We start from the raw sequence: 18,206 nt of genomic DNA on the forward strand, positions 1-18,206 counted from the left end.
AGTGGCAGATCTAGGCAGGAGCTTCCCATTAACATCAACACCTCTCATCGCCAGCTTTTGCCATGCCTCGACGGAACAATAGTCTTGAAACAGTGGAATCATTGGGGCGTTCAATGATTCATTTTTTCTCATGACTATAGTCGTTGCCAGGAAGTACATCCTCTCACGTTGGCCATTTCCCCTGACTTCTTGTGGTGGTGGGAGTTCACAGCATGCAAAAGGGCCCCAAGGCCTCCTTCCTTGACGCCAGGGGAAATTCAAGGCAACATAACGCAAGGTAGGTACTGTCGAGCTTCGGTGGATGCACGCAACATTCGAGAAGCGACGGGAGTGATTCACGTGGCTGGTATCACCACCCGATCATCATGGACCTCAACTCGGACTGCACATCTCGGAATAAGCGATGCTATTCTTCTTAAAGCTCGTTCCAAAGCTCAGTAGAACCATCTGTAATACTTACACGAGACCAAGACGCTGTGCTTCCTTTGTGACCATGTGTTTCCTCTCCTCGTCATCAACGCCAGGGCCTTCCTCCCTTATACCTTCCCAACATGCCTCAGTGTTGTCTAGGTGGAAGGGATCAAAACGATCTCCCATCTCTCCAGACCGATCTCTTCTTCTTTAATACTCCTCTCCATCTACTTCATTGTTGGATTCTCGGCATCATCCCTATCTGCATCATTACTACCCCTGAAAATACTAGTTCACTTGCATTACTCTATTCAACTACCGTCTCGCGTCAATCGACCACAACATGCCTTGCCGTTGCTACATCGTTCCCCCTCATCTTCTTCGTGGCATCGCCGATAGCCAAAGCAACCCAGAACACATTCGCAAAGCAGCTCAGGCCTCGCTCGCAGCTCATGACAGAATCACTACTCTGCGAAAGGAGCGTCTCGCTGCCTTGACGGCTCCTCGTGGCTATCAAAGCAGTCGCCCCGTCAACTTTCAGCCTCAGCACATCATTCCTGATACTTTGCTTCGCCATATTTCTGAGTCAGATCAAGTTGATGAGACCACTCGCGCCCGTGCCAGACGAGATTTGAACCACCTCCAGCTGATCCTCGGAAAAGTCCAGGCCGCCCAGCAAGGTGATTCAACTCATGACTTTCCATACTTCTTTATTTAACTTGTTACAGGTGAATCGGTGGATCAATCTCTCAATGCTACAGCAGACAAGGACAAGGACAAGGGCTCTCCCAAAGACGCCCCATACCGCGCCATTCATGACGCTCAGAACAGCACCGACGAGAGTGATCTTCCAGGCAAGCTCGTTCGCTCTGAAGGACAGGCAAAGACAAAGGACAAGGCCGTCAATGAGGCCTACGACAATGTGGGTATCGTCTTGGAGTTTTACAAGAAGTATTTCAAGTGGCTTTCCATCGACAACAAGAACATGGATATCATCAGCACTGTTCACTTTGGAAAACGCTACGAAAATGCCTGTAAGTGAGATCCATAACTATCTGTTTATTTGCTAACAGCACAGTCTGGGATCCCGAGAAGCTGCAGATGGTCTTTGGGGATGGTGACGAGTTCCTCAACAACTTCACTGGATGCATCGATGTCATCGGACACGAGCTGACACACGCAGTCACGGAACACACCAGTCCTCTTGACTACTACGGCCAGTCTGGTGCTCTAAATGAGCACATTTCTGATGTCTTTGGTATCATGGTCAAGCAAAAGGTTCAAGACGAAAAGTCAGATGCGGCGGACTGGCTCGTTGGTGAAGACTGCATTCTTCCCGGCGTCAAAGGCACGGCTTTGAGGAGCATGAAGGCGCCCGGAACCGCCTACGATGATCCACGTTTTGTAAGTTTACAGACAGCTCCTCAAACCACAGCTAACAGTATACAGGGCAAGGATCCACAGGTTTCTCACATGAAGGACTTCACGACTATGTTTGAGGACAATGGTGGAGTTCACGTTTACTCTGGGATTCCCAACAAAGCCTTTCACCTTGTCTCAGTCGCATTTGGCGGATACTCGTGGGAGAAGGCGGGCAAGATCTGGTGGGAGGCGATGAAGTCTGGCAAGGTCCCTTCCAAGTGCACATTCAAGCAGTTTGCCGATGTTACAGTCGACTGTGCCCAGGATCTCTACGGAGAATCTGCTGCGAAGAAGGTCAAGAAGGCATGGAGTGATGTCGGTGTCACTGGAGGAAAGGCCTCAGAGCCAGGACCAGGCAATTGGTGTAATATCGCCTAAAGGGACAGTGTACGCGGTGGAATGGTCATGATTGATCATACGCGGAAGTTGATATCATACCTAGACTGATAGCCTTATCCTACTGCATACAATACATCACGATAATGGAACCATTTTCGGCCAATGCTTTCTATTATAGACAAGTCCAACCAAGAAGTTGAGCTATCAAGTAAATATGTACACTACAAAGTGAGACGGGCCTCATTGAAATTATAGCCATTCCATCGGCATGGGCTAATGGTTGGTCGCTTAGAGCTTGAGGGTCTGGCCAGCAGTGCCGTAGACGGCGCTCTTGGCCTTGCCGCTGCCGACAAGAGTGTACTTGTAGGGGATGTCGGAGCTGGACATGGAGCCAGCGGGAGCGTTGGAAGCAGCACCACCCAGGGCAACGTCCTTGGCGGTGATCTTGCCAGTGGTCTTGGAGTCGACCGAGGTGAGGGCAGTCTTGGCGTTCTCGAAGGTGGTGGACTCGACGAGGACGTTGGCACCCATGCGAGAGTTGACACCAGTAGCACCAATGTCAAGGTAGTAGTTGTTGTAGATGTGGACGGTGCCGAATCGGACAGAGGGGGCACGCGAGTTGACGTTGTACCAGTAGTTGTTGGCGTAGGTGACGTGGAGCTTGCCAGTGTCCTCCTTGGAGTTGCTGTCAGAGTGGCCGACAAGCGAGGCCTTGTAGTGGTCGTGGATGAAGGTGTTGGAGACGGTGATGAAGTCGGAAGCGTGGGTGACGTCGAGGAGACCATCATAGTAGTCCTTGCCGTTGTCCTTGTTGGAGGAGAGGTCGCAGTGGTCGACCCAGACGTTGGTGGAGGCCTGGATGCCGATGGCGTCACCGCTGCTGGCCTTGACGTTCTTGATGGCAAGGTTGCGAACAATGACGTTCTTCTGCTTGTTGATGTACAGACCGACACCGTTGAGGGTGGCACCGGCAGCACCGACAATGGTCTTGTCAGACTTGACGCGGATCTTGACAGCGCCAGTGATGGTGCCCTTGACGTAGATGACCTGCTTGCCAGTGGACTCAGCGGCAGCGCTGAACTGAGCAAGGGAGGAGACGGTGGTCACAGAGCCGCCGTTTCCACCAGTGGTGCCGCCGTTTTGAGAGGCGTAACCGATGTTGCAGCTCTCAGTGATGGAGGCACGCTTGGCGAGGACGACGTTGCCAGCCTCATCCTTGATGGTGGGGGTGGGAACGGCGCTGACGAGCGCGACGAGGTTGAGAATGCCAAAGAACTTCATCTTGACGATTTATATATACTTGAAATTGGTTGAAAAGGTGATATGTTTTTGATAGTTTTCAAAGAGTGGAAGTCGGAACCAGTCCAGACAGTAACGAACGAATAACAAACGAGAGAATGAGGTAGAAAAAGCTTGGAATGAGGAACAAAGACAAAAAGAAGTTTGTTTCCAAATGCCATCCGGACTTCTTTTATACTGGAAGCCATCACAGGTCTTGGAACCAAAGATGCCGTTATTGCCGTAAAAGACTCCACCTCTAATGAACAAAGGACGCCAAGTCGCATGGCAAACATGGAATAGAAACAAAGTCGCACGAATGGGAGAATTCTCCGATGAAGATGGGGAGGAGTTGATGTCTGTGTGGAAGCCGGGGGGGACATGAAACGGAGGCGCCCCGAGGAAAAGTGGGGATGTCCGGAGCTCTCCCTTCGGAGGTGTTTTGTCCTAATCGGGGTGCAGGGTCCGGGGGATTGATCAGATGTAGGCCTTGCGGTTTTCGACAAAGGAAGAGTGGGCGATCTATGGTAGTAGTCGGAAATGGGTGATCGGATCGACAGAATCAACAAAACTGTCAACCACAACGCCTACAATACAGTCTGTCTACAATACATTAAGAAATTGAATATAAAGATGCAAGTGAAACGTCAGCTCATCACATCTTACTTGCAAACACTGAAGCCATCATCACGCAACACATGTACCCTTCCTTTAATCTGCCCTATCACGGTCCAGACGGCTCCATCCGGCTTGGCGGGACAAGGATGACATGCAAGGTACGGTGAAGCGACGGTGAGGCACGATGCCCCTTTTGTGCTGAAATGACAGACACTCGAACAGTGATTGATTTGAAGAGAAATCGCTTCAAGATAGAGTAATAAGCTCATAAATAGAAATGAGCGCCTAAAGAAAAAAAAGGTTAAAAGCGTAATGCAGAGAAGCTTAATGTAGCTGGCCTATCGTTATTGAGGTGTGTGATGGCTAGTGAAGTGGTTTGGCTAGCTCACTTGCTAGTCAGTTCATGACGGTAAACACACTTTCTCCGTGTACAGTATGGACAATCCTGGGTAGGTCTGTCAGGTAACTGACGCAAGCCTCACCCATTGCTCTGTTTTTCCTCTACTCAAATTCCAATTGACAGTTACGTGTACTTCAACTCAAACCCATCCCGAGAGTCCCCCAGTTCCCGTCGTTCTACAGGGATACCACCCGCCATGCCGGGACTCTCCCCCTGTCGCAGACATACCCTGTCATCTGACAAACGCGCAAGCAGTCCCCATTAAAAACATGCGCACAGCCGCCGTCGAGGCAACGTCAAGACGGCTAAGTCGGATGTGAATCTGTGTGTGCCAAGTAAGGACGAGTCTTGCCAAGTAGGTTCGACCTCTGCCAAGTGAGGAGGATCATGGTTTCTGGAAGGCCGGTGTTGACTTGTAAGCGGGTTGAGTCTTCCTCTCGGAAATTTGGTTTCTGTCTTGGCTTCCATTTACTGAACAATCCTCGCCTTTCTGTATATCCCAGTTTAATTGATGTTTAGAATACAATGATTTCATGTTGGGATAGTAGATTACCCTGTATTCGCAATGGAGGTTTGGCTGTCGTGCTGTGAAGGCTGTTGGGAAATAATAGAAAGGAGTATCGCCATATTTTCCATAGCTACGCATCCAACACCGTTGCTCAAAACTAATGGTAACTACAATAAAAGAAAAACATGCCTCTAATTCGTTGAATGTCTAAAGATTTCTTAACCGCCTTGGTGGCTATGCCAGTAATGAGTCCATTTCCTACCCAGCCCCCGGACAGCTTCAACGACATATCAAGATTGACCCTGACTCAACATTCCGCATGCCAAGGTGATACATGACAAATGCACTCAAAGAACTCTCACGTTTCTCCTCCAATCCAATATCTAAAACATACAGATTTTTTCCAACAGACGACATTGCTCAGGGGGTTTGTGGATGAAGACGCCCGCACTCTAGATCCTCATGACAAGTCAACATGATATCAACTGCCGGCCAAGATACACAGCCTCTTTCTCAGGTCTTGGACGTACTACGCCAAGTGTCATGGAGTCCCTGACACCGCTTGTTCAATCCACTCTAGGATCCCTTCCCTTTGCAGTTTCTCCGGAGCTTTCAACAACGTGTCCCTGATCATCTTTGCAGATGAGCCTTCACCGACCTTGACTGCCCTCTCGAATGCAACTCCGAGCTCGTGTTCTTCTGGGCCAAGGACTATATGAAGTCTAATTCCCGCTGCTGCTGCTGCAATCCAGAGAATTATCAGCTTTACCCCTGGGTCACCTCCGAATGCGCCACACCCCCAGAGGCCGGTAAAGACAGCATTTCCTTGGTAGAATTCGAAGCCTGCGGTTGCCTTTTTGATCTCTCGGTCGATGTTTTCCGGATGCAGATCAGGTAAGGACCCTTCAGATGATGGCTCAAGCATGTCCATCTCCAACGCATCCATGAAGACGAGACGACCGCCCGGCCGCTCGACACCCTCGATCAGGGGTGGAATGGGAACAGGGCTCCATTCAATCTGCCTCCGCTGACCTTTGACATTCAACATTGCTCTTGCACCTGACACAGTAATAACGGTGCCATCTGCGAGGTGTGGTGCGACCAGAACGACAGGATAACTCTCTGGCGCGATTCCGACAAATATCTCTTCCTGTGTCGCCGACTGACCGAACCCAATGATCTTGTTTGCAGAGACGACAGCAGCACCTCCTTTTCCTTGGACTTCGGGGTTGTGTATATCGGTTGTGTGGGTGTCAAGATAGCTGACATGAACTGGTGCCAACTTTGCCATCTCCAGAGCCACTTCGTTCTCTTTCCGATACAGCTCGTATACGACGCAGGTTTCGGTGCCATCCGTAAAACTTGTGTGATCTTGAAGCAGATCGGAGGCTTTGGGTAGATGTTCAAAGTAGATGAAGAGTGCTTCGAGGTACATCTCTACCGCTGCAGGATGTCTTTGCTCAGACGAATACCAGATGCCCAAGTCCTGGTAGCCTTCATCGTCTCTCTGAGGGACACTAGAGCATAAGAACTGGTGTATGACCAAGCAAGCGACCTGGCCACGGCTTAGACGTAGAGGTAGACCTGGTTGAAGAAGCTCAAGTTGTCCACTGGGGAAGTAGGTCGGAAGGTCGAGGGCGATGTCGCGTAGTTTCGGCCATGTCATGCTAAAGAATTTATCCTCGCCTCGAGTGCTCACAAACTCTTTCAGTGTTCCAAAGTCATTGTCTTGACATGTACCTGCATTGGCGGCAATAGTCTGCATCCGGTCTATGAGTTGTGAGACTGATGAGACAGGAAGATGGAGGAGATGCTGCAGTAGAGGCCAGAATGGGATGCATCCAGATTCATCCTCTTCAACTTCAACATCGTCGGGTAAATCGCTGAACCGATCAAGAACTCGACAGGATGGAGAGTTGGGGAGGAGAAAGATGGGCGGTCGCGACGACATTGTTGATGTTTGAAGTTGAAGCTAGACGACGATAGTCCTCATGAAGGCTCGGATAGCTAGAAGGATATATCGTTGGTTTGATACAATCCCTTGGCCCTATAGCTCTCTAATTGCCGCCAAATGTGATGGTGTTGGTGAGTGTCAAGGATGAGTCTTCACCGAAGGCAGCAAGCCTCTTAACTCAGCCACTAACCAGTCACGAAGTCATGTCCACAGATTGGATTGGATCCATCAGCAGTACAAGACGAGACTATCACCAGTGATCCTAAACCCCCAAGCAGGTCACAATGAGGGGTCAATACCAATCAAAGCTCTTGTTTATCACGATACCTCCAGTTCTACTCTATGCCGCCCAGGACAAAGTATCTAGATGATATGGCCTTATCAGTCACGGTTCCTCAAGTCCGCACTAGCTGTTAATGACCTAACACTGGGGCGAGGTACGGCTTGGAGGTCCTTGGGCACTTTGGCGGACATTCAAGTAATTTAACCTCATAGCATACTCAAAAGTAGATCAAGGCAGCCCAGCAAGAGAAAGACAGCTATCAACCCAATTATGCCGGCATCGCTTTGGCGGATATATCCCATGAGTGCCCAAGGACCTCCAAGGAGTACCCAATGAGCCATAGACCGATCAAAGCTCTCAAAAGGAAAGATACATCATTGTCACCTCCCTTCCACCCTAGGATCAGGTAGTGCAAAGGTCGAGGCAATAAGACTCCTTATGCCACCTACCGACTGCTAGAAAGACAACACTAGGGCGAGGTAAGGCCTGGAGGCCCTTGGGCACTCACGGGATCGCAGTAGTAACATCAACTGCGAAAGACAATCACCCCAAGACTTTGGCGCTCTTCAGCCAAGCTAATTGACTTGGAGATTGGTTGCCCTTGAGCGAAAACAAGGGCTTCTCCAGTGTATCGGCAAAAGCAGACTATGTGTAAGAAAATTGAATATTCACACCAGATACAGTAACATCATGAGCCTCAAGCCACAAGGGGATTGATCCCTTGAACCTCAACCCTTGCGATACCACAAAGATGACCGAAAATTAAATCCCTTCTTGAGTCGAGGCATGCAAGGAGGATCATCACTAGCGTTGTAAATCGCGTTGCATTGGCAAGCTGACACGCCGCTAATTGACTTGGGGATGATAACAAACAGAGGAGTAATATTGCAACTGATAAGCCAAAACATTCACCACGAGGGGCAAATGTCCAAGCTGTCATAGTATCCAAGGGCTGCGTCTCATAAATTCCTTCCCCCGCAGTATCGGATCTCTGTCACGTCATTCAAACAGAAAAAGGAATCCAAGTGACATTCGCGATCCCTCAAATGCCTGACGATAAGTCGATGCGGTTTCATATGTCAATCATAATCAACCAGGTTTGTGATCTACCCCAGTTAGAGAGACAAGGATTTGTACAAGACGTGGGGGGAGGAGAAAAAACCACGAGGTCCCGTCTTGAAGCATCGTCATTTCCCTCAAGGACCGCTACAGATGAGGCCAAGGCTTGAATACGAACGGCAGATTGATTAGTCCGGACCAACAGGTGTTGGGCAGGGCTGCGTACAGACTATGGGCGATTATTGATGTACAGCCAACTCAGTATTATCTCCGGAGTCCTTCGGAGTCCGGATACGCAGCAACGAATTATTGTTTCTCGTTCCCCTTCAATAAAAGCTCCCCTCACGGCAAAAACGGCCCTTGTATCCCTCAAGGCTCGGTACCCGGCATCTTCTAGCTCTTCTCTAGCGCCGCCTCATCGCCCATACAGACGGGCCTTGGCCAGAATGGGAGGGAAATGAGGACCCTCTCTGTGCCTCTATCCCACCTGCAGAGACGTGGCTCTCGTGGAGTCTGGATGAAATGAGCAGCGCAGGGACTTGGACAGGGACTACAGGCACTCGACAGGGTTAGACCAGGGACTCCGGATAAAGGCAATCGCTGTCATGTGTAAATTCTATCAAAAGGTATCGTGCGAAAAAAGCATCCGCGATGCATCATTGTGTAAAATCCGACAATTCTAACCCAAATCAAACAGCTCAAAATCAATCAATCGTCGACGCGCATCCGAGATGCCAAGTGTATATGTTCATCCAATCCGTGCTCAATCATATCCTCAAACCACCGTGCCAAACATCGTAATCCCCCATGCCTAGCGCCTCGGCACCCCAAAGGCGAGATAAGGCCAAGATTCTTGTCTCTTGGGATACGACCACTAGAGAGCAGGCCTATTAAAACGCAGCATCTTTGAAAGGTGTTGTGCCTGCCAAGTGCCCTCTTTGAATTGTGTGCATGCGTGCGTGTTGCGCCTCGTCCATTCCACAACTCTTCGAGCGATAAGGGGGCGTTGCCTTGGCGAGCGTAAGGATCGACTCGAATAAGTTAATTAGAATGGTCTGCTCTCTGCGTGTAGTCTGCAAGCTCTACATGCTTTGCGACCCCAGAACAAGATAGTGTACATCCAGAAGTGAAGGGTTTTAGATGAGGATCTGGGCCATCATGAGACCAGCAGCAGCGAGAACGCTGCCGGCCAATCGGGCACCAGAGTTGACGGGAACAGTGCTGACCGAGGGAGCAGCGTCGCTTCCAGTCTCGGTAGCAGAACCAGTCTCCTGGGCACCGTTAGAGCCGGATCCGGCCTCGGTGGTAGTGGCACTGGCGTCGTTGGAGGTAGCAGCAGCAGTGGTAAAGGTGGTGGCGACCTCAGAGGTCTTGGTCTCCTCCGCAGTGGTTGTCTCCTCCTCCTTGGTCGAGGTCTCCTCCTTAGTGGAAGTCTTGGACTCCTTCTTGGTCGAGCTGGAGGTGGTCGTGGTCTCCTCCTCGGTGGAAGTGGTCTCGGCGGTCTTGGTCTTGGTGGGCTCGGCAGTGGTGCTAGTCTTGGAGACCTTGGTGGTAGTGGTCTTCTCGTCATCGTCGGTGGAGCTAGACTTCTTCACCTTGATGCTAGTCCAGTCACCAGAGTTGTCGCCGTAGACGTACTCCTTAGCACCAGCGTTCTGGCCAGGGGCGTCCTTTCCAGCGTAGTCGACAATGGTAATGCTCTTGTAGTAGGCGGTGAAGGGGGCATCATCAAAGTTGGTCTATACTTGTCAGCATATTTCAATATCAGGGAAGCATCATGACATACGTAGCCACCAGCCCACTCTCGGGTTCCGGCGTTGCTGTTCTTGCCTCCAGCAACCCAGGTTCCCATCTTGATCTGCATGGGGGTCTGGGGGAAGGCAGATCCGCCCTTGGCGTCGGCAGCGTTCAGAGTACGGACAACGGCATCGTCAATGAGCCAGTCAATCTTGGTCGAGGTCCACTCAACGGAGTACTTGTGAGTCGAAGTGAGAGGAGCTGAAACGGGGTGGTAGACGGCGCGGTCGTAGGTGGTGGTATCACCCTTGCTGAAATAGTTGGACTGGACCTGGGCGTTGTCACCACCAACCCATTCCCAATCGATCTCGTCGAGGTCGTCGGACTGAAGGACGGCGCTGGTGACAATTCCCTGGCCCTGGGCGGCCTGGACAACGACATCCACTCGGCCAAAGAAAATGTAGTTGTCTGTTCGGATGGTGGGAGCATCGCTCTCCTTGTTGATAATGAACGAGGCACCCTTGCCGTCGTACTTGAGGCTGGTTCCAATCATGCTGTGGAAGGCATCGCATTCACCCTTTGTCCAGTCGCAGTCGACCTTGTTGTCGCCAAATGCAGGGTTGGCAGGGCAGGCTAGGCGCGAGTTAGCAATGATACAGGTTAAAACACGGGTATCCGAGAATATCCAACACCAGGCAACATACTCTTCTTGAGGGGGTTGCAGTCGGTATAAGTCTGGGCAGAGACCAGGCCAGCGGCAGCGAGGACCACCGCGGCGGTAGAAAGAGCCTTGGAGAACATTGCGTCGTGCAAAAGCTGTGTCAGGTTTTCAAAGGTAAGGCTGTGTGTTGTCTGTGGTGTATGAAATCAAGGTGCTTTTTCTCAAGGGCTTCGAGAGATGGTCGCCGCTTGTAGGAGTTGTATATAAGTGATCTAGCGAGAGACGAGGAGAATGAGCTCCGTGAGAAACGGGAAGCAGGTTGATTAGTAGGGAATAAATATATGGCCACGGCAAATAAGAAAAGAGAGGCAGTCCGAAGAGGAGCTGGAGATGGTGGTGTTTTATTGACAGACGAAGACGGGACAGGGTCCATCTGCTATCGGCGCCTCCAGGGCCAGGACCAGCTTGGGCAGGCGCTTCGGGTCCGGTGGGTCAAGATTGCCCACGGTGGATTCCTTCCATTGTGAGGCAACCCCTGATGGAGCATGGAGCCGTCCGGTCAAGGGCAAGAGCGACGGGGTGACGCCAAGAGGGTCTAGGGGTCTCACCCTGGCGCAGGCCAAGACAGAACCCCCTACCACGGACGAGAACGGGCAGAAAAGACGGTTCCAGCGGCCTCTCAGTGGACGCTACCGCTGAGACGTGTTCCAGCCATGGTCCAGAAGCAGACGATGCTGCAGACAGAGACATCCATTGTATTACGCGGCCACCAGAAGGGGAAAGCCCAGCCACAGTGGCTCACGCAAATTGACCTGAGCAGGAAGATTCAACTCAACAGTCAACAATGGATTCAATTCAATTGTCTCTGATATCCAATGAATGAATTATCGTATCGTTCAACCAGTCACCATTGTTGCACGACCCAGAGGCAACGGCCACGGCCACAAAGGTGCTCGGTACCCGGAACTTTACGAATCCGCACGTGCGCGATAGGCTGATAACCCGACCGTGATCTGATCTCCCCATGACACTGGTGGGGAGAGGATACCCATGACGTCCACTTCGTACAGGCGACAGGGCTGCTGCACTGCTACCGTACTGTGCTGCCACTGTTCAGCATCTGTCTCCGTACAGTAAGCGGCCCTCTCCTGATGACGAAGCCCCTTCGCAGCTCCCTACCTTATCTGTGCTGACGGCGCGTGGTTACAGTACAGTCCCTGACGATCCACGATATCATCCCGCACGGTCTGTCTACCCAAGAACCACGCCGGAAAAAGTCGTCGTAGAGGCTAGCAGTGCCGAGACCAATACGAGATGATCAACGACAAAAGGTTCGGGCGTCGTAGCAACCGTGACTGAAAACGAAGCCTTTCGGCCGCCGTTTAGTCTACGAGACGAGTCCACATTCGCACGCGCTTTACCACAAATAGGACCAGGCTGCTTTCGGCAAGGGTCGACATGTGCCAGACGAGAGGCGCAGACAAGGTCTAGCAGACCCCTGAAGGCTCTCCCCTCTGTCAGAAGCTGCCACAAGCTCACACGGCGCCCGTTCATGCAGCATTGTCCTCTCAGGTCCCAGGGGTCTGGTTGGGGGGGCCGGCCGAACGTCGCCGACTCGCTGAAGGATGGAGTCGCTCCGGCAAGGAATCCCGGGTGATCAGATCGTCTGTCACTGAATCTCGTGCCTTTGCTCGTATCTTTGGCAGACGTTGGTCGGCAGAGTCACTCATTTCGGTGGAGAAGCATCTGCAAACCCAAGTCACTTGCCCAAGTCGCCCAGAGCAAACACGAGATAAGCTGTCGGTAGCTAGCTTGGCGCATGTCACTAGCAGCTTGGTCATTCAACTGAGATGTCGGTCATTGATTACGGTAGCTGTTCTATTATGGTGCTTGGCTACTGCAAACAAGACTGCCACCGCCATGCGACCTCTCGGTTGACTGCTGTGCAACCAACCAACCAATACGCTGTGTTCCCTACACAGCACAGAGGGAGCACTTGATCTGATGCATGCCCTGCATCAGGGAGCGGGCCTGTCATTATGCGGGAGAGGTCACTACAATCCCTGGCCCGGTCAGTGCCGAGTTCAACAATTGACTTGCAAGCAATCGAGTCTCTTCCGTCTTCCCCATCTCTCAGCCGGTTCTCCTCCTTTGTCCTTCTCCATCCTTCCCGCTTCGTCCAAGCGTCCTTGTTGATCCATCGTGTTAACCCATGGCCTCTTCTCACTGTGGTCTCCACAGAACAGAGCCGTCGTCACTCTGATCTGACATTCCTACAGGTTCTCCACGAGGCCATTTCTGTCGGAGGCGAGAAAAAAGACTATCTGAAGATCTAGAGGGAGAAGCAAACACGAGCCTCCATCACGAGGCATCGCATTCCAGTTCTGGATCGGCCGAGCCTACCCGCCACACCCAAGACTTCTTTGTTGTGTGTTTTTTCTAATTTTACTTGTGGTCTTGGCCAAACTTGGTTAAACACTTGGCAATGCCGCCGTCTGGCCTGGCGCCTTTCGGGGAAATGCGTGTCAGGGTCTGTGTGAGGGTGTGTCATGGGCATCTCTGAGTCGCTGGGAGAGTCTGGCCTTTCAGATTGTGGCCACGGCGCCAGGGCTCTCGAATCAAGAGCCCTCCCGTCCCTCACTCATGCGAGGGGCCGTGGAGAGGCGAGGCTTGATGGTCCCTGAGCTGAAGCCCTGGCACTTGCGCAAACTCTCCGTCCGGCTATTTCAGGTCTTTGCTGACTGATAGGGACCTAATTATTACTTCTTCTTGGCTATCCCGTATTTCGGCCTCACCTGCTTTCGCTACACTCCGAGTCTGTTGTTACGAGAGTCTCTTTCACCGCTTCGCACTATGAGTCTCATAACCAATCCTGCGTTTCACTCTGTCACACTCAGTCTGAGCCTAGAAGGGCATGACGTGATGGCAAGTTGAAGCTCGTTTGTTTGTTTTGTCGAGATCTTCGCAACCTCTCCACCATTATCTTCTCCGCCAACAACATGACAGGACTCTGCAAATCGCCATTTCAACTCTGCCCTTGGCGTTCAACAGTGCATTCAACAGTGCAGCAGTGACAGACAATGTTTATCGTGCGAGACTCGATCGGCCACTGTCTCTCTTCTTGCCCTAGTGTGCGCCAACCCGCCATGGGCCCCTGATCTAAAACCGACCCCGAGTTTCAGAATCCAACAAGGTGGTCGAACCATGGACTCTGAATAGACAGAGTCGAACCCGCCAAGCAAAAGATCCTACCGCGCGATTTATCTCGAGAAATTAGAGTTGCCTGATTGACACGGCCGAGAAGCCCAAGAGAAGCATCAATCTCATCAAACCTCCACAGACACGAGGTGATCGACCGTCTATCTCCTTGCCCTGCTCATTACGAGCACAGCAGTACGTCAATGGTCCACAGGTTTGGTCCACCACAATGTCTGTCAAGCCATGGATCCCCGCGGTTGCTGTCTATCATACTCGGCCGATTACTACCTCGTTGAGCCGGACGGCGGATAATCGTGATCAGACACGAAGCATGCCGCACGTCTCGGTTATTCATCAACCCTAGATGCCGATCAAAACACACAATTGTGAGCCCTAATCATGATCGAGCTGAAGAGTTTTCTCAAACAAGGCGTGCAAATCCTTCCACTCTGTCTGTGGCATGCTGCTCTCTCCATCACCCAGCAGGATCCAGATCCTGTGCTACAGGCACAATGCTATGACTTCCAAGACTTCTCGCAACTCTATTCTTCGTACTGGCCCCTGACGAGACGGTTTCACTCTGCTTTAAAGTTTCGTTTCCGCTAGACGACTATATGGGATGATTATCCGACCAACCAACTAAACCCCCCGGAAGGATGCCTATGTATCTGAAACTGTCATTATGCGGCACGGGTCATTACAGGAACGTCGGTCCTCTTACTCAGAAATCTCCCCAACACGGGACGTCGCCCTCTGAGGTTAGATTATCAAGTTTCATCGAGAGGAGCGCATGAGTCTTGATGTTTTGATCGGGCTCCCTCCAGGCAGACGATGTCTGTTTCACTTTGACGTGATTCACGATGCCTTCAGGATCACGAATCCTCTGTTCTCGATCGCATGCGGGCGTCCATTCCAACAGACCGGATGCGTGTGTGGGGTAGCGGATAGTTCAACGCTGTGATGTCTCAGTTGTTAGCCGTTGGGTGAGGCACGGCCTGTGAGATGATGTTCTGAAGTTGAGCTGGCAGAGCCTGCAATCAACACTGGGCTCGGAAGGGCCGAGTATTGTAGTGGAGGCTTGTGTTTGACTATCTCGGCCGTGCCGTTCTCTCCATGGGTCTGTTTGATCAAGACGGCCGATAAAGTTCAACCACCACACCCACAGACACTCTTGAATTGAGTGCCTCACACCAAACCAATGACCCTGCACTATAGTTAATATTATCGTGTGAGGTAGGGGCATGACTCTTGTGCGTAGCATTGATGGGAAATAAACAAGTCATTGTTTCCAGGGGATATGATTGTCACAATCCTTCTCAGGGAACAAAGAGGTTTACCAAGGCAAACATCTTCATCTGCACAACCTTCCTCATTCCTTTACCTAGATGGCAGTATCGCCGTGAAAATCATTACAGGGCCACGGGATCTAAAGCTCAAGATAATTAAATAGATGATTGCCTTTAGCTGACATCCTTGCTGCTTCTTGTTTGTAGTGTTTGTGTGTTGGTCTAGGGTGGGAGGAGAACTCGCTCAAGGAGAAGAGAGAACTAAGTCTGATGCTAATTGTTTTAAGGGCTGTTTGAACGGGATCTATGAGATATTATTTGACTAGTCTACTCGTTATTCCACCTGATTTTCAACTCAAATGTCGCGGCTCATTAGTTGTTCATACAAGCGTCGCTTTCAAGCATCTTGCTGTGTTACTCCATAAATGAATTGCCATGTTCCAAAACAAATACTCACATACAAGCGTAATGGCTCATATTACCTCCCCTAAGAGGCACTGAATTGATAGTTGGCTCACTCCCAGGTGCCTGGGTTCTTACCTGTGAACTTCTTGAGGCCTGATCTAACACTCACATCTTGGGTCTCGGCGATGACTTCAGTGGAAACGGACCTTTGACATATTCATGCTCCGTGAATACCACAATAGGATAGCAACCCGCAAGAAACACCAAGGCTCTGTCGTCATTGCCTCGGATACTCAAGATCCCGCACGTCCGAGCGAGCAACCTCTCCCACAACTCCGGAGCCCCCGGTCCATCACGACGAGCCACAACAGACTACATGCCCCCTGCTGACAGCTGTCTGAATCGTGCAAGGTCCGATCCCCCATCGGAGTTGACAGTGACGTGCATGTGTAGTCCCGATCTTCGTCTCGATGTGAGTGATCAAGGGGTCAGCAGCACACCAAAAGGTTGACAAATCTCGCATCATGCGATCTGAAGAATAGACGCCCGGTGGAGACATACTCCAGATAAAGGGAGAAAAAACTGCCTTGTTCTGGAACCTTGTGGCGAGCAGCTTTTCCTCCGCCTCGACAAAGAAACACAGCGGATCCCTTCTTTCGACCTCACACCGTAACTTGGAAAGAAAGAAAGAGCCTTATCCCCACGTGAACATAAGGCTAAAAGGCCCCTCCGCCCAGGGGGATCGTTGGTGACGGTTGAGGTTGTTGACGCCATCGTGGACGATTGGTGGCGTCTAGCGATGGCTTCTAGCGTCAGGGGTGGGAAGTCGTTGGTCAAGCCTCCAACGTCCATGACCGTTAAAACGCCGGATTTGGTCAAGAGTGAAGAAAAGAAACGGTGGATTTCTTGTTCTAGAAGGTGTTTGTAAAAGAGCTTGAAGTGATGGTTATAAGTACAATAGAGAGTAGACAGAGAGTGTGTCAATTGATTCAACTGCATCTTTACCTTCATTCCTTCTTCTGTGCAGGTTCACATTCATTTATTCAAAATGGCCTGGAACATGTCATTCCTTCTTCTTCTCGCTGCTGCTGCAGTCTCTGGTGTTAGTGGAGGACCTTGTCGTCCCAGATCACCAACTTATGTTCCAACTTACAGTGTGCCGACTTACATTGCACCAACTTATACGATCCCTTCCGGATCAACCACTTCTTCTCATTCTTCAAAAGATTCATCCTCTATTGTGGCTTCAGACACCACTGCAACGTCCAAGTCTATGGCTTCAACCAGCAATGAGCAGAGCTCAACTGTTACTTCCCAAGAGACCTCAGCCAGAACTGGATCTACCCTTTCTTCTTCTTTCACTTATACCTCCGAGGCTACACAGCCCACTACCATGAAGACCATCACTTCCAAGACTGAAGCTCCAACTTCCACCAGTGAGGCTTCAATCACTACCTCTACTGCCACTTCCGAGACAACTGAGGGTACATCTACTTCAGTCACTCAGACCACAAACTCAGATACTACTGAGACTTCAGCGCTCACTACTGAAAATACATCTTCCAACACGGAAACATCAGATTCAACCATTGACACAATCACTTACTCTACCCCTGAGGATACTTCGACTACAGCTATTGATACCACATCGTCCAAGACAACTGAGTCGAGCTTCACGGCTGAAACCACCACTGCTACTACGACGGGCACCACTAGTGAGACCTCGAGTACTGCCACAAAGTCTGAGACAACGGAGTTGTCGAGCGGCACGAGTGAAACAACCTCATCTACAGCCGCCACGGAAACCTCAGTTTCAAGCGAGACCACCAAGGAGACCACAACAGCTACTGCAACTACTGCAACTACTGGAACCACCGAATCTCCGAGTGCCACCTCCGAAACTCACTCTACTACTGAGACAACTTTCACCGCTGAGCACACTACTAGCACTACCGCCGAGGGTTCAACGACAGAGATTTCTACTACCACGGGTGAGACGTCAAGTACGGGTACCTCAATCTCAACTAGTGGCACTGGTACCTCGACCAGCACAGGGGAGACCTCTACAATAGGGGCCAGTTCTACGACGAGCGGAGAGGCATCAGCCACTTCAACCGAGGCCACCACATCTACCAAGGAGGTTTCCAGCACAACATCCCAGCCCTCAACCACCAGCACATTCACTTCAACTTCCACTGCCGAATCCTCAACCTTGACCTCTTTTACAAGTACCACTTCCTCCACAAGCACCAGCACCTCCACTACTTCTGAAGCTGCCACCACCTCACCCTCCTGCTACCGTTACACCCTCTACGACAACCCACCCAAGGGAGCCGACTGTGGTCATGAAGGTCACCGTAACGGAAAGAAGGCCAAGGTTCTCGGCTACGGAGACAGCGACAGCGTCGAGACCTGCGGCCAGAGCTGCGCTGAAACAGAAGGCTGCAAGGCGGTCGTGTTCGGATACTCGGACGATAATATCTACGACCCATTCTGTGAGTTGCTAGATGCTCCTCAGGGTAGGGCGGATAACGATGAGACGTCTTGGTTGTGGTATGATCTCAAGTGCTTCAACCCGGATTGTGTCAATCCGCATGGAAATGAGTGCGAGTACTAAAGGGGAGTGTTTGAGTTGATTTATTGTAGG

The 18,206-nt window shown here is 51.1% G+C and overlaps 5 protein-coding genes across 5 annotated transcripts; 2 read left to right on the top strand and 3 right to left on the bottom strand.

Annotated features, from left to right (window-relative positions):
• Positions 1-754: 754 nt before the first annotated feature.
• NECHADRAFT_32824 (uncharacterized protein) lies at positions 755-2,211 on the top strand (the record flags this gene model as incomplete). The annotated part of the gene is made up of 4 exons (XM_003046169.1): positions 755-1,091; positions 1,140-1,445; positions 1,490-1,815; positions 1,861-2,211. The coding sequence occupies 4 exons, from the start codon at positions 755-757 to the stop codon at positions 2,209-2,211; spliced, it is 1,320 nt and encodes a 439-aa protein (XP_003046215.1).
• Positions 2,212-2,324: 113 nt separating this feature from the next.
• On the bottom strand, positions 2,325-3,585 carry NECHADRAFT_58553 (uncharacterized protein). The gene has a single exon (XM_003046745.1). The coding sequence runs from the start codon at positions 3,451-3,453 to the stop codon at positions 2,461-2,463; it is 993 nt and encodes a 330-aa protein (XP_003046791.1). The 5' UTR covers positions 3,454-3,585; the 3' UTR covers positions 2,325-2,460.
• Positions 3,586-5,517: 1,932 nt separating this feature from the next.
• On the bottom strand, positions 5,518-6,927 carry NECHADRAFT_34348 (uncharacterized protein; the record flags this gene model as incomplete). The annotated part of the gene is made up of 1 exon (XM_003046746.1): positions 5,518-6,927. The coding sequence occupies one exon, from the start codon at positions 6,925-6,927 to the stop codon at positions 5,518-5,520; it is 1,410 nt and encodes a 469-aa protein (XP_003046792.1).
• Positions 6,928-9,867: 2,940 nt separating this feature from the next.
• Positions 9,868-10,810, bottom strand: NECHADRAFT_28207 (uncharacterized protein; the record flags this gene model as incomplete). Its single annotated transcript, XM_003046747.1, has 3 exons — positions 9,868-10,011; positions 10,059-10,642; positions 10,714-10,810. Coding segments are annotated over 3 exons (825 nt in total), but the record flags the coding sequence as incomplete, so codon positions are not given.
• Positions 10,811-16,607: 5,797 nt separating this feature from the next.
• On the top strand, positions 16,608-18,082 carry NECHADRAFT_76830 (uncharacterized protein; the record flags this gene model as incomplete). Its single annotated transcript, XM_003046170.1, has 2 exons — positions 16,608-17,910; positions 18,078-18,082. 2 exons carry the CDS (start codon positions 16,608-16,610, stop codon positions 18,080-18,082), a joined length of 1,308 nt encoding a protein of 435 aa, XP_003046216.1.
• Between the last annotated feature and the right edge of the window lie 124 nt (positions 18,083-18,206).

This window comes from Fusarium vanettenii (assembly GCF_000151355.1).
Source record: "Fusarium vanettenii 77-13-4 chromosome 2 genomic scaffold NECHAsca_18_chr2_1_0, whole genome shotgun sequence".
NCBI lineage: Eukaryota > Fungi > Ascomycota > Sordariomycetes > Hypocreales > Nectriaceae > Fusarium > Fusarium vanettenii.

Coding starts and splice junctions, on each gene's coding strand:
- NECHADRAFT_58553 (XM_003046745.1), bottom strand. CDS start 3,453: ATGAAGTTCTTTGGCATTCTCAACCTCGTCGCGCTCGTCAGCGCCGTT.